Raw genomic sequence first — 21954 nt, 5'->3', positions numbered from 1 at the left:
AATAACGCGCACTAAAACTCGAACCCTGCTTGACGGAAGACATTGAGATCCGTCCCGGGCTTGGCTTTGTCCGCGAGATCTGGCATGTCCTGCAGCGAATATGGTTAGCTGTAGATCCAACTACATCTACTGCAGACCATGTCGCTCAGCTGACTTACCATCGCCACCAAAGAACGCCTGAGTGTGGACCATAATGTCCCGCTATCGTATATCTGAGCATCGCTCGAATCGCGCTGTGAAGGGTGGAGCGACAATGCTGCGAGGACTGTAACGTACAAATGGAGCGACGGTGTCAGTGAACCCCATTTCACGCCGACCACGATGGAGTATCAGTGACTGGAGCATCCTAAACTCACAATGTTCTGCGGCTTCCTTGTGAACACCAATATTGAGACCTAATGGATGGAGATGCGTAAGCCAAGTCTCGTAAAGCTAAGGTAGAGACGAGTCAAGAGGAACCACGTACATGCCACACCAAGATTGAAGATGGCCCTTGTGAATGTCGGTTTGAGCTCCAATGCTCTTCGATACGCATCAACCGCTTCTTCGGAACTTCCACCATTCGCCAATGTAGCCCCTAGTCTGTTCCACAGCAAATAGTCCTATCCGTCGTACATCAGCTACGTCGATCGCTGGTCGAAACGCATGCGCTGCACTCACATCTGGTCTTTCGCCCAAAGCCGCGACCCAACAATCTCTCGCTTGTCCATACTCCCCCATCATGTAATACAACGTCCCCAGCCCAACCTGGACGTCCGGGTCGACTGTCCCCTTTTGCCCTTGGTACTGTTCTCTCGCAAGAGCAAGGAACGAGTTTGTCATATTTTGATGTAATGACCATGGAGATGTGTTCTCGTCCATTGCCAGTGAGGATTGGGATGGTGCGGGACCCGCATGGGCTGGATGAAGGAGACGAAGGAACTGGTGGAGCGTGGTGAGGGCCGCAAGATCGAGAGACTCGTTAACATATGATATAGCGAGGTTCTACAAGGAACGGATGAGATATTCAGCTATGTTCTCTCGGGCTGGATAGCAAGTAGCAGCTGAGTCTATCTCACCGTTAACATTTCTCCCGCGATTGCCTCCTTCCCTCTCACACCCTCTTCTTCCAAGACTTTTCGTCCTTCGTCGAACGCCGCTAGAGCCTTTTCCTCTTTCTCGTCCATCGCATGGACTCGTCCCAATAGAGACCAAGCCTCCGTCCTGGACACCCCGAGCTGTTCTCGATCTTCTGACGTTGCGCGTCGTATGAACGATTCGAGCATTGTTGCAGCGGTGGATAACGGTCCGCCAGACGAGAGGATGTGATTGGCCTCTGCCCATAAAGCTGCAGGCGCAAGATTGTCATGTGCAGTGGGTGACGCTGCATCAAATCCGGTCAGGAGAGCCATCTTAGCTAGAAAGATGATAACTTACCGTACTCGTACCGTTTCAGACTGGGTACCCCATCATCGGTTCTGAAAAGATCGTCTGAAATCCCGTTCCCAAGGCCGAATTGCCCGAAATCGAGCTGATCTTCTAATGGCATCTGACCGACATCAGGTCGATTTAAACTCTCGTTCAACGTTTCGAAAAGATCGTCCTCGTCATTGGTGAACTGCGTCGTGAGGATGCAGAACGTCAGCATGTCGCGTGATCACTGGACCGGACAGGTCCGATAGATGGTAGCAACAGAATCTTCTGGACCCCATTGGAAAGGGCAGAACGAAAGTTGGGCAACTCACCTGGGAGAAATCCTTTTCCCATTCTGCCAATTTCCCCAACCTCTCTGCTTCAGGTCTCAAACTCTCCCAAACCGCATCGAAATCCCCCTTCGCTTCTCTGACCACTTCTTGTTCCTCTTCCTGCTCCGCCTGTTTCTCTACTACCGCCTCTTCCTCCTTGGTCTTGCCATTCTGTCCAGCTTCTTGGGCTTCAGCTTTCATCCAATCTTCTTCAGCACGAGCGAACAGTTCTTCCATCTTCGATTCGTCCATTGTCATTGCTGCCGAAGTCGACGGAGGAAGTTGACTTTGGCCATGCACCTCTGCCCCTCCGTAGGGAGAGGGATTGTACATCGGTGTGAAAGACGGTTGATAAGGCATTTGTGATCGGAAGGAAGACATCCCCATCATCGAAGCAGGTTGCTGTTGCTGATGTTGGTATGTTGACATCGAAGTCTCAGGGGTGTGGGCACGGGCTTTGCCTTTCCCATTGATATCCATCGATTGAAAATCATTAGACCACGCACTCCGTTCTTGGACAGGTCGCCACTGCTGTTGCTGCTGCGATCCACTCCCTTGAGCTTGGCCTGGCGGGGCGAACATCGGTCCCGCTCTTGATGGAAGAGCAACATGACCATTCACTCGAGCCCGATCCCATTGTGCATCGAATTGATCCGGATGATGAGCCAAAGCTGGTCCGTTCGTCTGCGATAGAGCCGCGGACAGGTGTGAAAGATTGAATGGGTGTGGAGTAGGATTGGCATGTAGTGCTGGAGCAGCGGCTGGTGCCGATGCATGATGGGGGAAGGAAGGTCGAAAGCCTGATTGAGAGCTCGGTCCTGGGACAGATGCCAGTCGATCCTACATACATTGCTGTGAGCCTCAACGTCCAAACACCCACTGTCGTGCAACCCATGTTGGACAGTATGGAGGGTGGGATAGCGGCGACAAGCTCACCTTGAAAAGACTGTTATCCACTCCTTCTCTCTGCAATACCTGCTTGAGAGGATTTGAAGAGGTCGAGCAATCTGCTCCGCCGAGTAAAGACTGCATCGTGTGTATGTGATCGATATTTTCGCTAGTTGATAGTGTGAGTGTGATCGCGAATCGAAGTCAGAGAGATAATGATGATGTTGGATTGAGACCGAGGTGGATTTGGATTACATGATGCGAAGTTGATTGCCGGGTAAGGGCGGGGGATTGTTAACCGAAAGATTTGATCCCGCTAATAGGTAGAAGCATAAGAATAGCTTGCATTACATTATCTGTACATGAAGCAGCCGACCATATTGTGCACGAATGATCCTGGGAGCTAGCAAAGCATACTGATGATGGCAGTGCGATGGAATTGGGCTCGATACGGGAAAATGATATGTGATCTATGTATATCTTTGGTTGTACAACAGTAGCGAATAGCTAACGAAACCTCTACCACCTCTCCCGATTCACCATGCTCCACACATGCCACCTCCTCAAGACTGCTGCATCGACCCGTTCAGCCTTCAGGCAAGCCCTTCTCCACTAGCCGACGAACTCCACATTCCTATCACGTCCATGTTGCTTAGGGTTTCCCGGTCGATTTCCTCCCTTACGCTCTCCGAGTCTATCCGGCCCTGACTTGTCCTCTTCACCATCCTCCTCTTTCCGCACCAAATAAGGCTCCTCGCTCTCCGTGTTCGCGGTCAACCCTCCACCCAGACTAATCACGAAAAATATCAATCCGACCGTCACGATAAACCTCCACACCCCACCTCCGGTCGCTTGCTGTTCTTCCTCTGGTTGAGCTTTCGCCCTCTTTCCCCAGCCCGATCTATCGGTCGTCCTCACATTCGGATTATGTGTATAATTATATTCGTACGAATATGAATAATTAGGGGGTGTTCGTCGTCCGAATGGCGTATACGATTCGGTACGTGGACCAGCACTAGCTCCAGCTCCAGCACCTGCGCCAGGGTGAGCATGTGATGGACCAGGTTTGGAATGTGTGTGCCATGCTCGATGAGGACCCTGTGTATGACGATGGAGATATGGATCGTTGGGTCGGAAAGAGGAGTGAGAGGTCGAGAAAGGTGGTCGGGATGCTTGTGAAGCTGGAGCAGTGGATAGGTCGTATTGCCGTCTGCAATGACAAACAACATGGGTCAGTTTACGATCTCGTATGACGGTATCATTATTGTTGTGGACATGTGGTATGAGTTGAGACAGGCCAGATGGAACTCAGACAGAGTGTGATGGGGACACCACCACGCACCGCTTAGAATCGTCCCCTAACGTCGCGTAGGCATCATTGATCTCGTGGAATTTAGCAGTATCTCCACCTTTCGCATCAGGATGATATTGTTTCGAAAGCTATCACAACGATGAGCATCAGCTTTACTATTCACCGCTTGAGAGATCACCCATCATATCGCGACATTTGTCTCTCACAACTCATCGTGTACATGGTCTATGGGATCCCTCCAGGTTCTGAGTCCTCACTCACCTCGTAAAACCTCGCTTTGACCTGCTGCTTTGTCGCATTCCTTGGTAATCTCAACGCCTCGTAGTGACTCAATCCTCCATGTGTCCTAGCACATCGTTTGATGGTAGTGGTAAACCCTCTCTTGAGCAAGGGAGATGATCGAAAGGTGGAGGGACCAGCGATGGGGGAACTCGTCCCTATCAAGGGGAAGAGGTGGGTAGTACGTGAGAGCATCGTCTCTGCTTCCTTCTATTATCTATTCTGTCTGTGTATGACTGTATGTGACAGAAGCGAAATGATTCACTTTTTGTGACCGTGATGATGATCAACGATGGACATAGACCGATGACGGACGGACACAGTGGAGATGGACGTCCCAACTTGAATTTGATTCCGTCTTCGCTGTTCCTGTGTTCCGCCGGAAATATCGGCCCCGAATGTGTAGCAACTGCTCACTCTACCTTGTGACCACATGCAACATGCAACATTGACCATCAACCATATCAAGTCCCATCCTCTTCTCTCTCTCTCTGTCAAGATAACTTGCATGATCTCCTCTTCCCTGCTTGTTCCTCTCCTTAGACTCACTACAAAGTCACCTCGGTCGACGCTTCTATTTAGGCAATATACTGGTAATATCGAGTTTCGCCCTTCCTTCATCCCGCTTCGATCCCACTGCCGCACGATATTCACCATGTCAGAAATAAATAGTAATCTGGCAAAGCTGAGGGAGTTGATGAAGGAGCAGAACATCGATGCGTAGTATGTCGAGTCGCCCCTCTGTTTGCTGTATATCATGCGGTAACAAGACTGATATTTTTGCTTCCCGCTCACAGCGTTGTGCCATCTGAAGACGCTCGTGAGTTTCCTTCATCCCACACCTCACTACACTTGTTGATTTGATGTGCTATATTGGTACCACCTCGTAGACGCATCGGAGTACCTTGCGCCTTGCGATTCTCGTCGAGCATTCATTACGGGCTTCACAGGGTCCGCGGGGTGCGCAGTGATCACTCAGACCGAGGCGAGATGTTGGACAGACGGGAGATATTGGTTACAAGCGCAAAAACAGCTTGAGCAGGGGTAGGTGGAATCTTACTTTGACATTGTGCCAAGTTATGCGAGCTGTTGCTGATGGTGGTCTTAGGTGGTCGTTGATGAAGACTGGTCTGCCTGAGACACCTACATGGGGCCAGTGGCTCAAGTCGGTAAGTAAACTTACGGAATACAGAATGTGTGCTGAAAGAAACTATACTTCGACGACATTAGGACCTCCCACCATCCTCACGAATAGGTATCGACCCAACATTGATCCCATACTCTGAAACGACGACCCTTCGATCCACTCTACAATCCCCCTCGAACCTCGTTGCAATCGACACGAATCTCATTGACCAAATCTGGACACCGCCCGATCGTCCTTCTCGACCCGCTAACCCGATCTTCCACCTAGGCGATGAATTCACCGGCGAGACGGTCGGTCAGAAGTTGGGTAGATTGAGAGATAAGTTGAGGAGGATTGGAAGCCCGGGTTTGGTGGTTGCGAGCTTGGATGAGATTGCTTGGTTGTTCAACCTGAGAGGCAGTGATATACCTTACAACCCTGTAAGTAGTGGTGGCACCAACAACATGCACACCACCCTTAGACTGACTGGTCGTTGATTGCGATACGATGCAGGTCTTCTTCGCCTACGCTATCCTCACTCGAGAGGATTGCACACTCTTCGCAAACCCAGCCTCACTTGACAACACAGTCCGAAAATACCTTCAGTCAAACGGTGTTGCAGTCCTCGACTATCAGAAGATATGGGGTGCCTTGGAGAACTGGCAGAAACAATTGAAGGTGGAACGAAGTCAGCCATCAAACCCAAACGGAGTTGACGTCGAGATGGAAAGAGGGGAACCGAAGCGAGCTAAGCTGGAACAGGATGGTGATCAGGGGGTGAAGAAAGACGAGCAGGAGAAGGAAAAGGAGGAAAAGGTGAAGAAGACGGATCAGGTTTTGATCGATACCAAATCCAGTTGGGCTGTGGCGAAGGCCGTGGGGGAGGTAAGCTTCTGTCTCACTGGAATCGTTGAAGTCTCGAAGGCATCGCTGACGGTGGTATACCAGGATTTCGTCGAAGTGAGAAGATCTATGGTGGAGGAGTTCAAAGCGAAAAAGAACGCCGTAAGTGATGAGACCAGCTTGGTTTTTCGTCTTGTCGACGAGGGTATGGAATCTGACGTAGGACCTCACCGTGCTCTCTAGACCGAGATCGAAGGGTTCCGACAAAGTCATATCAGAGATGGAGTCGCGCTTGTGCGATACTTTGCATGGCTGGAAGATGTCGTCAACAAGGGTGAGAGGTGGAACGAATTTGATGCTGCAGAGATCTTGGAGGGGTATAGAAAGTGAGCTAGCGATGTCTGCTGGAAGATGACTCGCTTCTGTGCTGATCAGGCGGATTTGCAGAGAAAACAAGTGGTTCAAAGGGCTGTCTTTCACCACTATCTCTTCAACTGGACCAAACGCTGGTGTGTCACATGTCTAAATACATAAATAAGGGGAACGTAGCTGATGTGTTTTTGTCACTGTTTAGCGATCATTCATTATAAACCACCAGAAGAGGGCAGTGCCGTAATTGAGAAGGAGCAGATGTATTTGTGTGATTCTGGTGGCAAGTGCAATGAAGCGTGATGTCGTAAGATTGACTGCTGACGTGGACATAATTGTACAGCTCAATATCTTGATGGTAAGTCAAGCTGACTGTTTGGGGTTCACACACGAGCTCATGTCGGTGACAGGAACAACGGATGTGACCAGGACTTTGGTGAGTGTGGAGCCTTTCGGTACAGTGTAATATAGGATAAGCTAATCCCTCAAAACAGCATTTCGGAACGCCCACAGAAAACCAAAGAAGAGCCTTTACCCGAGTGGTGAGTCAGCCAAATCTAAGTTACGATATGTGCGTCGTTGACATTGGCCATAATAGTTGCAAGGGCATATCGGTATGTTTCAGCTAAGACACCGTAGTCCAAGGTCACTGACAACTTTTCTAGCTCTGGATACGGTCATTTTCCCTCAGGGCACTACTGGTGAGCTGAGTTATCACTGAGTCCTAAGATATAAGCTGACATGCTATCACTCCAGGTTACGTGTTGTATGTTTAATGTTGGACAGGTTCGACACGATGATCAACGGGCTAATTTCTGCATACAGAGATATTCTCGCTAGAAGAGCACTTTGGTCAGACGGTCTAGACTATCGGTATGTCCCTTCGACTGTTCGCCAAGCCGTTTTGTTGAACACTGTGGCAAACCGCGCTTCTGCTGATGGTATTACGTCCCATAGCCATTCCACATCCCACGGCGTTGGCTCGTACCTAAATGTGCACGAAGGCCCTCACGGTGTCGGCCAAAGACCGGCGTACAACGAAGTACCCTTGCAAGAAGGTATGGTGATGTCTAATGAGCCGGGGTACTATGAAGATGGTAAATGGGGTATCAGAATTGAGGGTATTGACATTATCGGTCGAGCGGAGACCAGGGAGAACTTTGGTGGCAAAGGGTGGTTGGGCCTGGAACAGGTCACTATGGTGAGTGAATGTGATTGACCATAGGAGAGGACGCATTTGAGCGATTCGCCATCAACAATGGGCATCAAGCTGACATATTACCATACAATGCGTGTAGTGTCCCATCCAAACCAGTCTGGTAGAACTGAATCTTCTCACTCAGCCCGAGAAAGACTGGTTGAACGCATATCATGCTGAGGTGCTGGAGAAGCTCACGCCGTTGGTGAAAGAGACGGGAGATGAGAGAGCGTTGACATGGTTAGAGAGGGAATGTAGGAGTGTGTAGGGAATCGGCGGAAGATCTATGCACGACGTCGGCTGTCTTATACGATGCATAACGTATGTAGCACCTATATTTGGCCACTCTTCGCATTTGACCGTCGAGCGGTGTCACGTGGCGATTTCCTTAGATTTAGACCCTGTTGATCACGTTCAGGACTTGGACTCATTCACTCACTCACTCACATCAACTCGACCGTTCTTCCCTTTACACTCAACTCGTTCCGACCAACGATCAAAACAACGAACGAACGACCTCATCGATTCTGCTTACGCTGGGGAGATAAGGAGGATCAATCCAACAACGATACCGACGATAAAAGAGTACGACGCTTTGTTTAGTCTTATAGAGTTGAACGCAATCAGAGTTTTGGATCTGGGCGAAAAGACGCACGTTTGTTGGATTTTTGGGATTGTGATTTGGGACATTGCGTTGTGTCACTCTCATCACTACTCTTCGATCTGGTAACGATACAAGATACACTATACACGATCACAAATAACGAAGGGAGTTGTTGATTGGACCGGACTGGGATATACTACGACATTCATAGAATTCACCGAGGTTGAGCAACACGGACGGACCATAACGAAGACCATCAACTTGACTATCGTATCGTATCTTGTCAACTCAACCCACCTCGATAACGATCAATCACACACATGACCTCATAACCCCCTTCTCGCCTTTGTCTTCGTCTTCGTCATGTCCACTCCACCCCAACCATCCACTACCTCCTCCTCCGAATTACCATGGGCATTCATCGATTGTCCTCTCGACACACTGATCGTCCTCCTAGCGCATATGTTAGATCTCCTGATCACGCATAATGATCAGGTGGTTCTGACACCGGACGCTTTGACGAGATTCCACTCGAGAGCTGCGCCTGGGATAACGGTCGTGGATTATTTGAGAAGAATAGTTAGGTATACCAATTGTGAGGTGAGTAAAGCGTGCGTGCGAGCGAGCGTTGAACGAAGTGAGGTGCGAGCGGTGTTCTGTGTGTATCTGGCCGAGCGCGGGGCAAGCGTTTGAAAGTCGCGAATTGAGAGATGAAAAGGGAAGAAAGAGTGGCGAAGGTGTGCATTCTGTCGCATCAGCCGAGCTGTGCGAAGGACCGCGGCGTTGGGAATCAGTGATAGACAGCCATGGACGATGTAGACGGTTGAACGTGATGGATATGGCAGGGGGATGGCCCTGAGGGGTCACGAAGGTGGTGACCGACAAGAGGCGAGCGGGTCTGTGCTTCAGAGCCGTGGATTCCGAAGCGGAGCGTTAAGTGTTCCGTCCAAGTCAAGTCGTAGGGACAAAGAGGGAGCTCTACAAAATCGAGTCAGGCCATGAAAGAACAAGACCCCTGCTGACACTGACATCTCTCGCCTACACCCATAGAAAATACCACTCCTTTCGCTCCTCTCGTATATCGACATAACATGTCTTAACCTCCCGACTTTCACCCTCTCTTCACTCACCGTTCATCGATTCCTCATCGCCAGCGTCTGTGCCGGCTCCAAAGCGCAATGCGATGTTTTCTGTACCAATGCGCATTATGCGAAAGTGGGAGGTATCAAGACGAATGAGTTGAATGCGTTGGAGAGGGAGTTGTTGAGGGTCACAAAGTGGGATTTATGTGTGAGTGTGGGCGCATGTGTATCAACGGTTGAGGATACTTTCTCGGTTGGACCAAAGGGGCGTGGATCTTGCATTCTTTGAATGGGAGGCGGTCGCCCTAGGCAGAGGTCGTAGGATGGGTTGGAGTGAACAACTTCGGGGAACATGGGCAAGCATATCGTGTAGCCGGCGCCTGGATATATAGATCACATTCGCTGAGTGCTGACTAACACCCCTTCCCGCAGTGCCACGCCGATACACTTCAGAAATACTACACATCATTAATACGCTCTCATGGCGGTTTCACACAAGCGTCACCGCCTCCCATCTCCCCATTCATGGACTTCCCTCGTTCTCGATCAAAACCACGACCAGCTACCGCCGATCCTGACCCGGATGCTGAGGAGTCCGATATGGCGGCGGACGACGAGGAGAGAGACGAGACTTTGGTGAATGACGAAGATGTCAAGGATGAAGATCATGAGATGACAAGAGGAAGTTCGGATTCTGAATCATCACCAAAGGGTCAGCCTCCAAGTGAAGGGATGATGGCGGTGGATCCAACCCCTGAGCAAGGAGGCAGTTCATCTCGATCTAGAGGACGTACGAAACAACGACGACGGAAGGGTGAGAAGAGTCTAGCGATGGACATTGATCCTACCGCCACGGCAACGGCAGGCGCACGTTCGAACGAAATTGCCGAATCACCCTATTCGACAAGTTCTTCGTCCTCCATACCTTCTTCATCGAGGAGTTCTATACGAGGCGGTGGTGGTGGTGGTGGGAGTATCAGAAGTAGTAAGAGTAGGAGGGGGAGAACGATCTCTGTCTCAGTGTCAAATCCAAAGTTGGCAGAACCGAAAGTGGACGTTACGCCAATCATGGGAGTGGGGAGTTTTGGCGATAACTCGAAATCAAGTCTTGACGAGAGAGAGGGGTTGGCTGGTACTTCGACAGCATCGATCAATGGTACTGGTACAAGTACAAGTACTGGCCACGCAGCGACGACGGATCACCCAACGACATCGTCGTACTCTACAATACCGATACCAACTTCCCACAACCACCATCTCTCACCTGCAGCAGCGACGGCGACGGGCGCCGGGGCACATAATCATAATCATCCTTCATCACATTCGCATGGCCGATCACTCAAATCGTTGGTAGGAGGAATATTCAGACGTAAATCTTTGCCTGGAGATGACGGGATTTTATCATCTCTATCAACTTCCACTTCTCATCCAACTTCGTCACACGGGCATACACCAGTGAGGAGCGGCAGTGGGACAGGGATACCTACTACCAAGAATGTAACGGACGAAAGTGGTCATGGCGGTGGTGGTAGTGGGAGACCGGTGATCAAGACCCGACCACATAGTATTATCCCATCAAAACCTATCCATGTCCATCTTCCATCATTCACAAGTTCCTCTTCCTCTTCTTCCACTTCGACCTCTCAACCATCAGGAATTGCCCAAACTCGACCCCAACCACCACCATCACTTCACTCCTCATCATTAGTCGATCCGACACATCCACCGGTAGCAAACAACGCTACTTCTCCTTCGTCATCTTCGTTGAGAGGAAGGACGAACACATCCCCTCCAGATGGAGGATTCGCGAGACCCGAACCTGTTACGCCTCGCGTGAGACATCGTGATGAGACAAGTATGGATAGTCCGAGAGATCGAGTCAATCTGGGTTCGGCAGTCACAACGACCACAACAGCGACGGCAGTAGGTCTAGGAATAGCTGGGGGTGGAACAGGAGCAGGAGCAGGAGTAGGAGAGACGGGATTGAACGAATTTGATAGTGGAAAGAGAAGTAGGGGAATCTGATCTAATATGTGTAAAGGAGATAGAACAACAGAAGTAAGAAGAGGATGATTGGTTCAAGTTGCAATCATGTAGCCATATAACGGATTTCATTATGCATCAACTTTGCATTGCCCAAACAGCCAACGTTTTGACCATTCTGCTCGTATTATGGTGGCCCTCTGTACGGTAAGCTTACTGTTGCAGCATCTAGTTGCTTCACAACACGGAACGTTCTCAACATATTCATTTGCCTACAAACTGTTTATTCGGACAACACTACAAAAGGATTTAGGATGTTTACAACTCCCCCGCGTCACCTTCGACGCCGCCCTATTGACCACCACGGAGACGGAGGACCAAGTGAAGAGTCGACTCCTTCTGGATGTTGTAGTCGGACAGAGTTCGGCCGTCTTCCAACTGCTTTCCGGCAAAGATCAATCGTTGCTGATCAGGGGGGATACCCTCCTTGTCCTGAATCTTTGACTTGACATTGTCGATGGTGTCGGAGGACTCGACCTCGAGAGTGATGGTTTTACCGGTGAGACTGCAAGTTTCCGTCAGCTTATTGCACAAATGAAAGAAGGCACAAGAAAAGCTACTCACGTCTTGACAAAGATCTGCATACCACCTCGGAGTCGGAGCACCAAGTGAAGGGTAGACTCCTTTTGAATGTTGTAATCAGAAAGAGTTCGGCCATCTTCCAGTTGCTTTCCGGCAAAGATCAAACGTTGCTGGTCTGGGGGAATACCCTCCCTAAGTTTGGGTCAGAATACGGTATGCAGATTGAGGCGACTGCCAACTCACTTGTCCTGAATCTTCGACTTGACATTGTCAATAGTATCGGATGACTCGACTTCAAGAGTGATGGTCTTGCCGGTCAGAGTCTTAACGAAGATCTGCATACCACCACGGAGACGGAGGACGAGATGAAGAGTGGACTCCTTTTGGATGTCTATTGAGACCAGTCAGCAGACTGCTATGCAAACGATTGCGAGGGTGACTTACTGTAATCAGACAATGTTCGGCCGTCTTCAAGTTGCTTTCCGGCGAAAATGAGTCGCTGTTGATCAGGAGGAATACCTTCCTTGTCTTGGATCTTGCTCTTCACGTTGTCAATGGTATCGGACGATTCGACCTCGAGAGTGATGGTTTTACCAGTAAGGGTCTTGACGAAGATTTGCATACCTCCTCGAAGACGAAGGACGAGATGAAGGGTCGACTCCTTTTGAATGTCTGCGCAATGGATCGTTAGTTGTTGTAATTCAGATCAGAGAATCAATCAACTCACTGTAGTCAGAGAGAGTTCTGCCGTCCTCGAGCTGTTTACCAGCAAAGATGAGTCGCTGCTGGTCTGGAGGAATACCCTCCTTGTCCTGGATTTTGGACTTGACGTTGTCGATGGTATCGGACGACTCAACCTCGAGGGTGATGGTCTTGCCAGTGAGGGTCTTGACGAAGATCTGCATACCACCTCGGAGACGCAAGACCAAGTGAAGGGTCGACTCCTTCTGGATGTCTATGGGTTAAGTCAAGTCAGCGTACATTCAGATCACTGATCGAGAGGCAAGATGTGAAGAGCACTCACTGTAGTCGGAAAGAGTTCGACCGTCCTCAAGTTGCTTACCAGCGAAAATCAATCGCTGCTGGTCTGGGGGGATACCCTCCTTGTCCTGAATTTTGGACTTGACGTTGTCGATAGTGTCCGAAGACTCGACTTCGAGGGTGATGGTTTTTCCGGTGAGGCTATTGGAATGTCAGCAACAAGAAAAAGCAGATGACAGATATGATGAAAGAAGCGCGATTTTAGGGAGGATGCTCGATCGATGACTCACGTCTTAACCTAAAGGTGAAAGGACGCGTTAGCGTGTTCATTGATAAGCAGATATGAGACTGATGTGCACTCACGAAGATTTGCATGTTGCTCGGTAAGAATCAGTAGTAGGTAGTTTAGGTAAGTGTCTGTAGAAGATAAAAGGTTGTGGAACGGGAGGATAGAGATCGATTCGACGATTGCGTGGGAAGAAGGTAGAAGATGGAAAGATAACGTCAGCGATCGATTCTTTTCTGATCAAGTATTTGAGTGTGACTTGTCGTCTGAGATCAAAGAGGAGCAGGGGGTGGGATATAGCAAAGCGAGGGGTGTGGAAAGGTGGATGGATGAGTGATGGAAGGGTGGAAAGTGGTAGAATGGTCGCGACGATGGGTGGCAAAAGGCTTGACCTGCTTATCGCACAGTCCTCCTTATGTCATCGCATCCACCATTCTTTCATATGCATCCATCCAACGTCTCCGCGTAGAGGAGGCCTGTACGGACTGCTCAGCACCAAGCAAGAGGTACTCACGATTTGTGATTTGTTGTTGGTAGTCAAAGGAGAGGTAACGCTTTGATATGTATGGAAGAGGAAGAGAGGACGATGGGATGTGTGATGATGATGTGCTTATATATATCGGACGAGTACCCCGGACCTATACGGTGCGCAAGTGAAGCTTATCCCCCGTATCCCCGTCCAATCTAGACCCTGACCCTGAATACAATCATCTCCCACGCCTATCAGTCAGCCACGCCTGTATACTCCCTCTTCACTTGCCTCATTCGGAATTATCATTTATCCTATATACGAGTATACGAGTATACGGTTATAGCCGTCAGTGTGGCACTTTGCTCTTTGTCGACGCGTACCTTTGAGGTCAAGAGACAGATGATTGAATACTCATATCGCTTTAGCTGCTGGCTACTGTTTCATCTCTCAGAACACTATATCCTTTTCATCGTCTCACCAACCCCTTTCTCTAAGCAAAGCGTTTGATACGTCGTCTCCTGTATCTCCCATACTCTCTTTGACTCTCTTTCGACCACCAACATACGCATTCGCATTTCCAACAGATCACAACCACTCAGTCACTCGCTCCGCGACATCACTTGACAAACGAACATAACGAACCTACTCAACCTTGCATTCATTCATCACCATCACTATCATCAGACAGACGATCCTTCACAACAAGTAAACTACTCGAGTCTATTCAAACCTTTATAACAACCAGCAGAAAACCCTAGCACCTTCTCAGCTCGCATATACTACGATCATGTCCATCTCACTTCCAAACGGTACAATTCTCGCCGCTCCATCTTCTTCCCAAGTACAGCTCTCGGCAGCCGTCACTAGGATCCTACACCTCGCCAACTTTTCTCCAGAGTAAGTGGGGTTTTCCTCGTTCTACAAACAGGCGTGTAGTTCTTTGTGTCAAGACCTCTGTCTCCGATACCGTTACCCCATCGACGATAGGAATGGCCAATTGGGCATATATCTCCTGTTATTGCTACTGTTGGACACAAGCTGAACTCGTGCACTTCTACAGACTCAAGACTCGTGACCTCCAACTCATGTTCAAAGAGTGGGAGAACGACAAAGGCGGTTTCCGAATCAAGTGGCTAGATGACGTCAATGCGTTGGTCGTCTTTGCTGATGCTCCTATCGGTGAGTTACACGTCGGGTTCGCCTCTGCGCCCTAGTAAAGGACTATGTGCTGATCATGACATTGTCGATCTCTCCTCCCCTCCTCCTCCGTTCAATTGTCTTTATCACACAATGACACCACGCATCCTTCATCGCCACTCGACACAACGTCACAGCCAAACGAGCCTACCTTTCATTCCTCCTCCACCCCCCTTCTCACTTCCGTGGCCTCATCAAGCCTTACGACCGACCCGATGCAGCTCAGATCATCCAATCCCTCGCAGCGAGGTCTATGGGTCATCGAGCATCCATGTCCAACGCCATGAACGGTGGAGCTGGCGGTTCATCAATCTCCACATTCCCCTTCCCTACGAATAACGATCCCGCTGCGCCTCAAGTCCATTCTCGTGCTACGTCAGTCACCAACTCGATCTCGAAATATAATCCGACAGGTTCAATCTCACTCGGTACAATCAACGGTACCGGTGTCGGTACCTTCAACGGTAACGGTAATTTACCTTCGCTTTCTGGTGTTGGTGTTGGGGCTGGAACAGGTGGTCATGTTCGAGGGGCGACTGCCCCTCAACGTATTGGAGGAGGTACATTCAACCATCAACGTACCGGTTCCGCCTCATCTTCCTGGGCTCGCGGTTCGATAGGCGGTGGAGGTGCCCTAGGTGGTGGCGGCTTGGGCGGCGGTCTTTCCGGTGGAGCATTGTCTTTCTCAAATGTTCCGAGATTGCCAACGCATTCCGAATCGTCGACAGGTCCTGCATCAGCTTCGAGATCCGCTTCCTCGAGTAGCGGTGGTGATCCAGTCGTGATCATGGATCCATCAGCTAGTCAAGGGTGGAGAACTTCTTCCATGGGAGGTAATGGTGGTGGTGGTGGAGCACGAAGGGAGAGCGTCAGTGCTGAAAAGGCATTGAGAGAGGTCCAAAAGGCTTTGGCAAGTGTCGAAGCTCAGGGATAGACGCACGCGCGCGCCATCGTCTCGATGTACTATCATCTATTGAGAATGAGGGAGGATCAAATCGTTCGTTGATCGTTGATCGTTTTGGACATTGATTGTGGTTTGGAGTTTGAGAGAGCGCTAGTTCGCTGTGAACAAGTTCAATAGCTAAGCTGTTTTGTATGACTTGAGAGGTACACGGCCCTACGCCATATCTTTACTTTGACAAACTGTCATTACTTGACTGTCATCCGTTGCGATGCGATGTATACGTTATATCATCCAAACTACTACTTGCCCGCCTCTACGATTTACCACGCCTCAGGTGTCCACAAAGCACCATGCTTCCATCTCAGTATGCACAGCGATTACTCTGGCTCCTGCTTGATTTCTATCGCCGTCGGCTCCTGCTTCACACTTCCTCCCGTCAAGTTTGGCGTCAATCGTGTCCCGCTCCCACCCGTCATGTTGGGCGTCAACACCTTCCCTTGAGTCGCTGTTGACCCTCCTGTCAATTGAGGACTAATCGCTCTCCCTCCTCCTCCAAGACTAGCTCCCGTATTCTGTGGGCTCAACACACCACCTGCTCCTCCGGAACCGGCAGACGCCGCTGGATCCCCACCATTCATCATTCTTCTAAGAGTCTGTTCTTGTCTTCTCAATCTTTGACGTTCCGCTTCTTCTGTCCCACCAGTCTTTTTCAATTTCCTCCCTCCGACGAATTTCGCCAATTCATCTTCGAATTCGTCGACTTTGTTCGCTTTTTCCTTTTCTCTCGCACGTTGTTGCGCTTCGATAGCTTTCAATCGTTGATTCGGATCCGTCTCTTTCGTTCTTATCTCCATCAACAAATGGGGCAGTCCCTCCTCGCCCCCACCGTTTGGGGGATCGGCTTCACCTGGCGCTGGAGAGGATCGGAACGATTTACTACCTGGAGTTCGGACAACTCCTGCCGCTCGTTGATTGACGAAATCTTGTACGTTCCTCAACATATCCTCCGCATCTTTGATATCGTTCTTCAGATCCGAACACAGTTTCAACTGATAACTCAACAGCTTTTGTTCCTCCATCACGCGATGGAGTTCGGTCTGCCAAGTCGCTCGCCATGTCGGATCAGCAAGTTGCACATCGCTCGCGAACTCTGCCACGAATCGTTTCGCCTTCTCCAAGTCCGATTTGATATTCGCCATCTGGTTCTTTGAAGGTGTGACAAATCGTCTATATGCATCTTCACGCGCCGCGTCAATTGTATCGCTGATTTCCTCGACGGCTTGGATGGTATCTTGACATCGTGCTTCGAGCTTCGCTTTCGAGTTGTCAAGTAGAGCGCGCGAACCTCCCATCTTTGTCTTGACTACCTCTCGCATCGCTTCGTTCTGCGTTCGGAGCTTGGTGAAAGACTCCTTGGTATCAGAAAGGAAATCGACATGGATCTGTCGCATCACCGCAAGGTCTCGACGCAGCGACTGCAATTCCTCATACTGTCCCTGCAGCTCCTTCTCCCGGTCTGGGTTTGGCGGTCCTCGCGGATCCTTATCCTTCCCAGTAGGAGAGAGTGATCGAGGTGCAGGAGAAGGCGAGGTAGCAGTCTCCGAAGGTGGTTTGACAAAGGTGTTGCGTCGGGACATTTGAGGTGCTGATGGAGAAACCGCAAGAAGAGAACTCGAAGGCGTCATTGACATTCGTCTAGACACATCCATCGCTTTCTTCATCTCCTTGATCTCTTGCATCAGGGTGGCAAAAGTCGTGTCGAAATGTTGCTTGACTTGGTCAAGAGCTACCGAGTTGTGCTATGTCAGTGTCGCGCCCACCTCGTCGTTTTGATGTTGACTCACGCTCGATGTTCAGACTCAATATGCAGCCGTCCTTCAAATCCTCCATGTCTTCCAGCTCAAACTGCACTCCAGTCCTGTTATCTCTGATGTAGACGTCCGGGAAATCCTCCATGCCTGGGTCGTACTCAAATCTCTCCATGAATAACAGTCTCAGATTACTGAACGCAACGGGCAACTCTAAATTCGCCTTCTTCACCTGCCTACCTATCTGAAGGAAAACGGATACCGTAGCTGGCCCAGACACGGAAGACCGAGGTCGAGGGGTCGCGTGAGCTGACATCGGCAGAGTCGAGCTTTCTCCCGGTTCTGGAGTCCTGACGACTCGGACAGAACCGTCTGACCTATCTGAGGGAAGTGGTGAGTTGCTACGATTTGACAAGGGCGAAGAAGGTCGATCGTCCACCGATATTTTGGGCTTGGGCTGATCATGACCATTTGCTTGAAGATGCATTACGGGAACAGGAGGGATGTCTTCGCCTGGTGAAGGAATTAACGGAGCGCTGGTGAGACCTTCCGGGAAAGCAGGCAAAGGAGGGGGCCTGTCGGCTCGTCTGGTTGGTCGTTGGGGACTGCCTATTGAAGCCTTCTTCCCCGGAGAACCAGGTAACATCTTGTTGAACGTGTATGACGAAAATCGTTTCGAAGCTCGTCGTTCCAGGGCATCGGATCTCTGAAGAGCAGCAAGAGTCGCTCTTGTCTCCGGCGGCACATCTGGTAAGGCTTCGATGGGAGGAGCAGGGGGCCCATCTGGTATGGGAATAGCGGCAGGGAGGTTGAGGATTGGTAGTGATGGCGGAATTGTCATTGGTTCCGGCTCATTTTTCGCTTCGCTTCCCTCGACCTCCTCGTTTTCCTCTGCCGTTTCGGGCAGCGTCTCTGCAGGTTTTTGCGGACTTCGACTTGGCGGAGAGCGTATCGGTGATCCGTTGGTGATATCCGAATCTGCCGAGAATCTCGAAACCGGCCGTATGCTACCATAGCTATCTCTGCTAAATCTATCGGGTCTTGGAGGGGTGGGCTTGTTGTTTGGAACGGAAATGGTCGGTATTGATGGAGGAGGTTGTGACGGCGTAGGGACAGGGACAGGATTGTCGGTGAGCTGATGTCGAACGACCTCGTGTGGTGCATTGGACGACGAGCTAGTCTGACGAGAGTCTGGTGCTCGTGCCCGCGGTGGACGAAAAGCGTCAGGCGGAGCGGGACGAGAAGGTAAACCTGTTCTTGCGCCACTTCGCTCTGCCAAGGCGGACGAAGAAGGCGCTTTCGTCGTCGGTAACTGTGAATTGACGGATGCTGGACTTGTTGAACTCGTCGCCGAAGTCCCTGATCTCGCAGAGAGTCGCGATTCTTCACTCCTTGACGGTCTTCGACTTTGATCCGACTGGACCGCCGGCGGAGCTACTTCCGCTGCGGGCGCAAGAGTCGGCTGGGTGGACAGCTGCGGTGGTGGTGTTTCTCTCTCTCGATTTTGGACCAAGCGTTTGTAAGCTGCTTGTTTCTGCTTGAGGCCATGAAGAAGATTATAGATGATCTGTCTAATTTCAGGGAGATACACTTCTAGCGCTTCGTGGTTCTGTTCGTACGAAAGACATTGCTCGAGACATGCTCGTAAGTCGTTTGGGATGGAGTCGAGTTCACTACGGATTACTCCTGTGTCAGCGATAAGTTCACAAGGGTAGAGTCCTGTGGAAGAGCATCGACTTACGCTGTGGGGATTCCAGCGCGTTGGAAGGCTTGTATACACACTTCAAACCCATTCCCCAATCTCACATAAATATCGCTCACCTAGAGAGTCCAGCAATGAACCCGTCAGCTATTACTATATGACTCACCATGACGCGGATTTCACGGGCACTACATCTCGTTCACTCACATCATTCTCTGATATCACGCGCTGAGACCACTGTTCTAACCCTTGCAACAGTTGTTTTGTCGTGACAAGTAATCTCGTGATGGACGAATCCAGTGCGCTCGTATACTTTTTCAAATTCCGGAGTGTCAGCTCAGTTCAGCTCAACATTTCATTGCTAAGCACACGAAATCGCTGCGTATACACCAACAGTGTGGAGAGAAGGACACTTACGCCTGATCTCGAAGCTGTGGAACCGCTTGGCTGTCTTCTAGGCGGTATTATTCCCGGTCCTGGAGCTTGACCAGGTATCGTCTGACCAGGTACAGCTTCCCGACTCAGCGGACTTGGGTCCAAACCCATATTCCCTCTGACCGGAGGTACGCTGTACGATGATGGACCGGGTACGGGAGTGGGATAAGAGATGTTGGGTCGTGACATCGCAGATGGGGATGGGACGTTGAAGTGATCGTGACTTGTTGCGCGTGTTGCTATTTACTTTAAATCGTCGTACGTGCGTTCGGTCGTAGGAATCGTTCGTTATGGGCACATCGAATCTCAGTCCTCGTGAAGTGTTCAATCTGATGTGTTTGCAATTGAAGCGGAAGAACTTTAGCACAACGATATCCAAGATAATAAATGACGAGGTGAGTTGTGGTGGTAGTGGTTGAGAATTGGTGCACGGACCTGAATCCAATTGCACTCATTTTCGAGGCCCCGCAGCAGTACCTAGAACAAAAGTCAATTTTGTTTTCGTCCAGCTGTTTTCTCTACTTCCATACTTTTGCCCCAGAATAACGTATCCAGCACGAGCATCCGGTCGAGCATCTAGAAGAGGTAGCCACGATGGCATCTCCACGACTGCACATGTCGAAATCTGCATCATCGAGTCGGAACGCTTCTCCCGTTCCGAGTAATGGTGGTAATGCCCAAGCTGGCCCAAGTCAACCGATTGACGCTTATCGACCGATATCATCTCATGTGAAGGTGGGTCCAACTTTCATTCGAAAAACAATGATCCAAGGCAGTCGCAAAAGATACTGATAATGCTGTTCTGCAGAAACCACTCTTACCACTTCTTCCTACTCAATCGACCCCACCAAACCTCCCCACACTGCTCTCGCTAGACCCATCCACTTATTCTTCCAGATTATCAGGCAAGACCCTCCTCCTGAACTCTGACGATCCCTCTTTGTCATCTACCACTGCATCTCCTCTGGTGAAAGGAAGAAAGAGGAACAGGGGTAATCCCGTCGAGCTGGCGAAAGCTCGTGCGGAGGTGGAAGAGAATCAACAGCGGTTGAAAGGGTTGGGATTGGACGGGTTGAAGAAGGTGAAGAAGAGGCTGGGAGGGGTGATGAAGCGTGGTGATAAGGTTGAGTGAGTGGTTTCTGTCCACTAGCTGCTTAGCTTAAGTAGCTTCCCGATCTCCCACTCTCCCTTCCTGCTTCCTGCGGTACGGGACAAACACTTCTGATCCCTTGTCACTCTTGTCGCCATCATTACATCAAGCCTGAACACGAACTGACCCTCCATCCAAAGCTACAACTCCCTGATCCCCCTATACCATCTCCACACACTATACCTTCTCACCCTTCTCGCCTTCCCCCCTCTTCCCTCGAACACTTCATCCCTCTCATCCATTTCCACCAATACGAACAGCGACACGATTCTCTCCAAAATCTCCAAAGCAGATTTCACCGGCATCTTCCTCACCATCGTCTCTTCACGAAACACCTCCTTGATAGGCATTGGAGGAATAGTGATCGAAGAGACTGCAGGGACGTTTCGGATCGTCACGACCGAAAACGAAATCAAGGTTATACCGAAAGATGGGACTTTGTTCAGATTATCTTTCCCAGCATATTCACCGACCACCACCTCTAATAACCATAAAGAAGGAGAAGAGACGATGATAGACATGTCTAGTCATCTTCTCGTCTCACCAAGGATGGAGATTGACTTACTCGGTTCTTCGTTCGTTTACAAATCGTCTGACAGGGCAGGGAGGAAATTCCGACCTGCTCAAGGTGGAGGAGGCGGTAGTGGATGGGGTCAAGAATGGATCAAAGAAGGAGAATGGTCTACGACATTAGACAAGCTGGATGACGAGCTTCGTTCGACACATTCAAACGTCGAGGCACAAAAGAGAACGAAGAGGAAGAGCCACCCACAACAACAACAACAAGATGGGAAGTTCGGCAGCGGCGGGACGGGGAGGAGAAAGAGAGGAAAGTCAAGAAGGAAAGATCCCCCTGCCGGAGGTGGATTGGAGGTGTTCTAAAGAACATGTATGCATGAGTATAGTTGTACTTGTACCAGACTAGTACGCGAGTCAACAAATAAACATGAAGAATTACCAAGGCATTGTATGCTGTTAGGAAGGAGAGAACCTATGCGTATACAACTTTAGTCTCAGAAACAAGTACAA

General features: G+C 50.1%; 8 protein-coding genes across 8 annotated transcripts; 4 read left to right on the top strand and 4 right to left on the bottom strand.

The window, feature by feature from the left end:
* Positions 1-11: 11 nt before the first annotated feature.
* CI109_106812 (uncharacterized protein) lies at positions 12-2756 on the bottom strand (the record flags this gene model as incomplete). Its single annotated transcript, XM_032002122.1, has 9 exons — positions 12-89; positions 159-265; positions 357-395; positions 467-602; positions 661-984; positions 1059-1363; positions 1417-1597; positions 1725-2564; positions 2661-2756. 9 exons carry the CDS (start codon positions 2754-2756, stop codon positions 12-14), a joined length of 2106 nt encoding a protein of 701 aa, XP_031863679.1.
* A 468-nt stretch (positions 2757-3224) lies between these two features.
* On the bottom strand, positions 3225-4398 carry CI109_106811 (uncharacterized protein; the record flags this gene model as incomplete). Its single annotated transcript, XM_032002123.2, has 3 exons — positions 3225-3822; positions 3955-4052; positions 4186-4398. 3 exons carry the CDS (start codon positions 4396-4398, stop codon positions 3225-3227), a joined length of 909 nt encoding a protein of 302 aa, XP_031863680.2.
* A 460-nt stretch (positions 4399-4858) lies between these two features.
* On the top strand, positions 4859-8007 carry CI109_106810 (uncharacterized protein; the record flags this gene model as incomplete). Its single annotated transcript, XM_065967915.1, has 19 exons — positions 4859-4926; positions 5001-5023; positions 5094-5247; positions 5312-5372; positions 5434-5769; positions 5843-6214; positions 6278-6334; positions 6416-6558; positions 6620-6681; positions 6747-6824; positions 6885-6899; positions 6952-6977; positions 7036-7083; positions 7140-7155; positions 7207-7242; positions 7298-7307; positions 7367-7414; positions 7499-7742; positions 7840-8007. 19 exons carry the CDS (start codon positions 4859-4861, stop codon positions 8005-8007), a joined length of 1965 nt encoding a protein of 654 aa, XP_065823987.1.
* Positions 8008-8706: 699 nt separating this feature from the next.
* CI109_106809 (uncharacterized protein) lies at positions 8707-11450 on the top strand (the record flags this gene model as incomplete). Its single annotated transcript, XM_032002125.1, has 3 exons — positions 8707-8943; positions 9394-9633; positions 9858-11450. The coding sequence occupies 3 exons, from the start codon at positions 8707-8709 to the stop codon at positions 11448-11450; spliced, it is 2070 nt and encodes a 689-aa protein (XP_031863682.1).
* A 309-nt stretch (positions 11451-11759) lies between these two features.
* CI109_106808 (polyubiquitin) lies at positions 11760-13346 on the bottom strand (the record flags this gene model as incomplete). The annotated part of the gene is made up of 8 exons (XM_032002126.1): positions 11760-11973; positions 12033-12182; positions 12234-12381; positions 12435-12662; positions 12718-12945; positions 13015-13172; positions 13262-13269; positions 13335-13346. The coding sequence occupies 8 exons, from the start codon at positions 13344-13346 to the stop codon at positions 11760-11762; spliced, it is 1146 nt and encodes a 381-aa protein (XP_031863683.1).
* A 1170-nt stretch (positions 13347-14516) lies between these two features.
* On the top strand, positions 14517-15860 carry CI109_106807 (uncharacterized protein; the record flags this gene model as incomplete). The annotated part of the gene is made up of 4 exons (XM_065967914.1): positions 14517-14626; positions 14790-14908; positions 15064-15378; positions 15442-15860. The coding sequence occupies 4 exons, from the start codon at positions 14517-14519 to the stop codon at positions 15858-15860; spliced, it is 963 nt and encodes a 320-aa protein (XP_065823986.1).
* Positions 15861-16207: 347 nt separating this feature from the next.
* On the bottom strand, positions 16208-19964 carry CI109_106806 (uncharacterized protein; the record flags this gene model as incomplete). Its single annotated transcript, XM_032002128.1, has 5 exons — positions 16208-17616; positions 17675-19311; positions 19380-19459; positions 19548-19652; positions 19758-19964. 5 exons carry the CDS (start codon positions 19962-19964, stop codon positions 16208-16210), a joined length of 3438 nt encoding a protein of 1145 aa, XP_031863685.1.
* A 101-nt stretch (positions 19965-20065) lies between these two features.
* On the top strand, positions 20066-21807 carry CI109_106805 (uncharacterized protein; the record flags this gene model as incomplete). The annotated part of the gene is made up of 4 exons (XM_032002129.2): positions 20066-20170; positions 20331-20510; positions 20584-20903; positions 21066-21807. 4 exons carry the CDS (start codon positions 20066-20068, stop codon positions 21805-21807), a joined length of 1347 nt encoding a protein of 448 aa, XP_031863686.2.
* Positions 21808-21954: the final 147 nt, after the last annotated feature.

The sequence above is a fragment of the Kwoniella shandongensis genome, chromosome 13, assembly GCF_008629635.2.
Source record: "Kwoniella shandongensis chromosome 13, complete sequence".
In the NCBI taxonomy this organism is placed as follows: Eukaryota; Fungi; Basidiomycota; class Tremellomycetes; order Tremellales; family Cryptococcaceae; genus Kwoniella; species Kwoniella shandongensis.
This window is presented reverse-complemented; position numbering and strand designations above follow the sequence as displayed.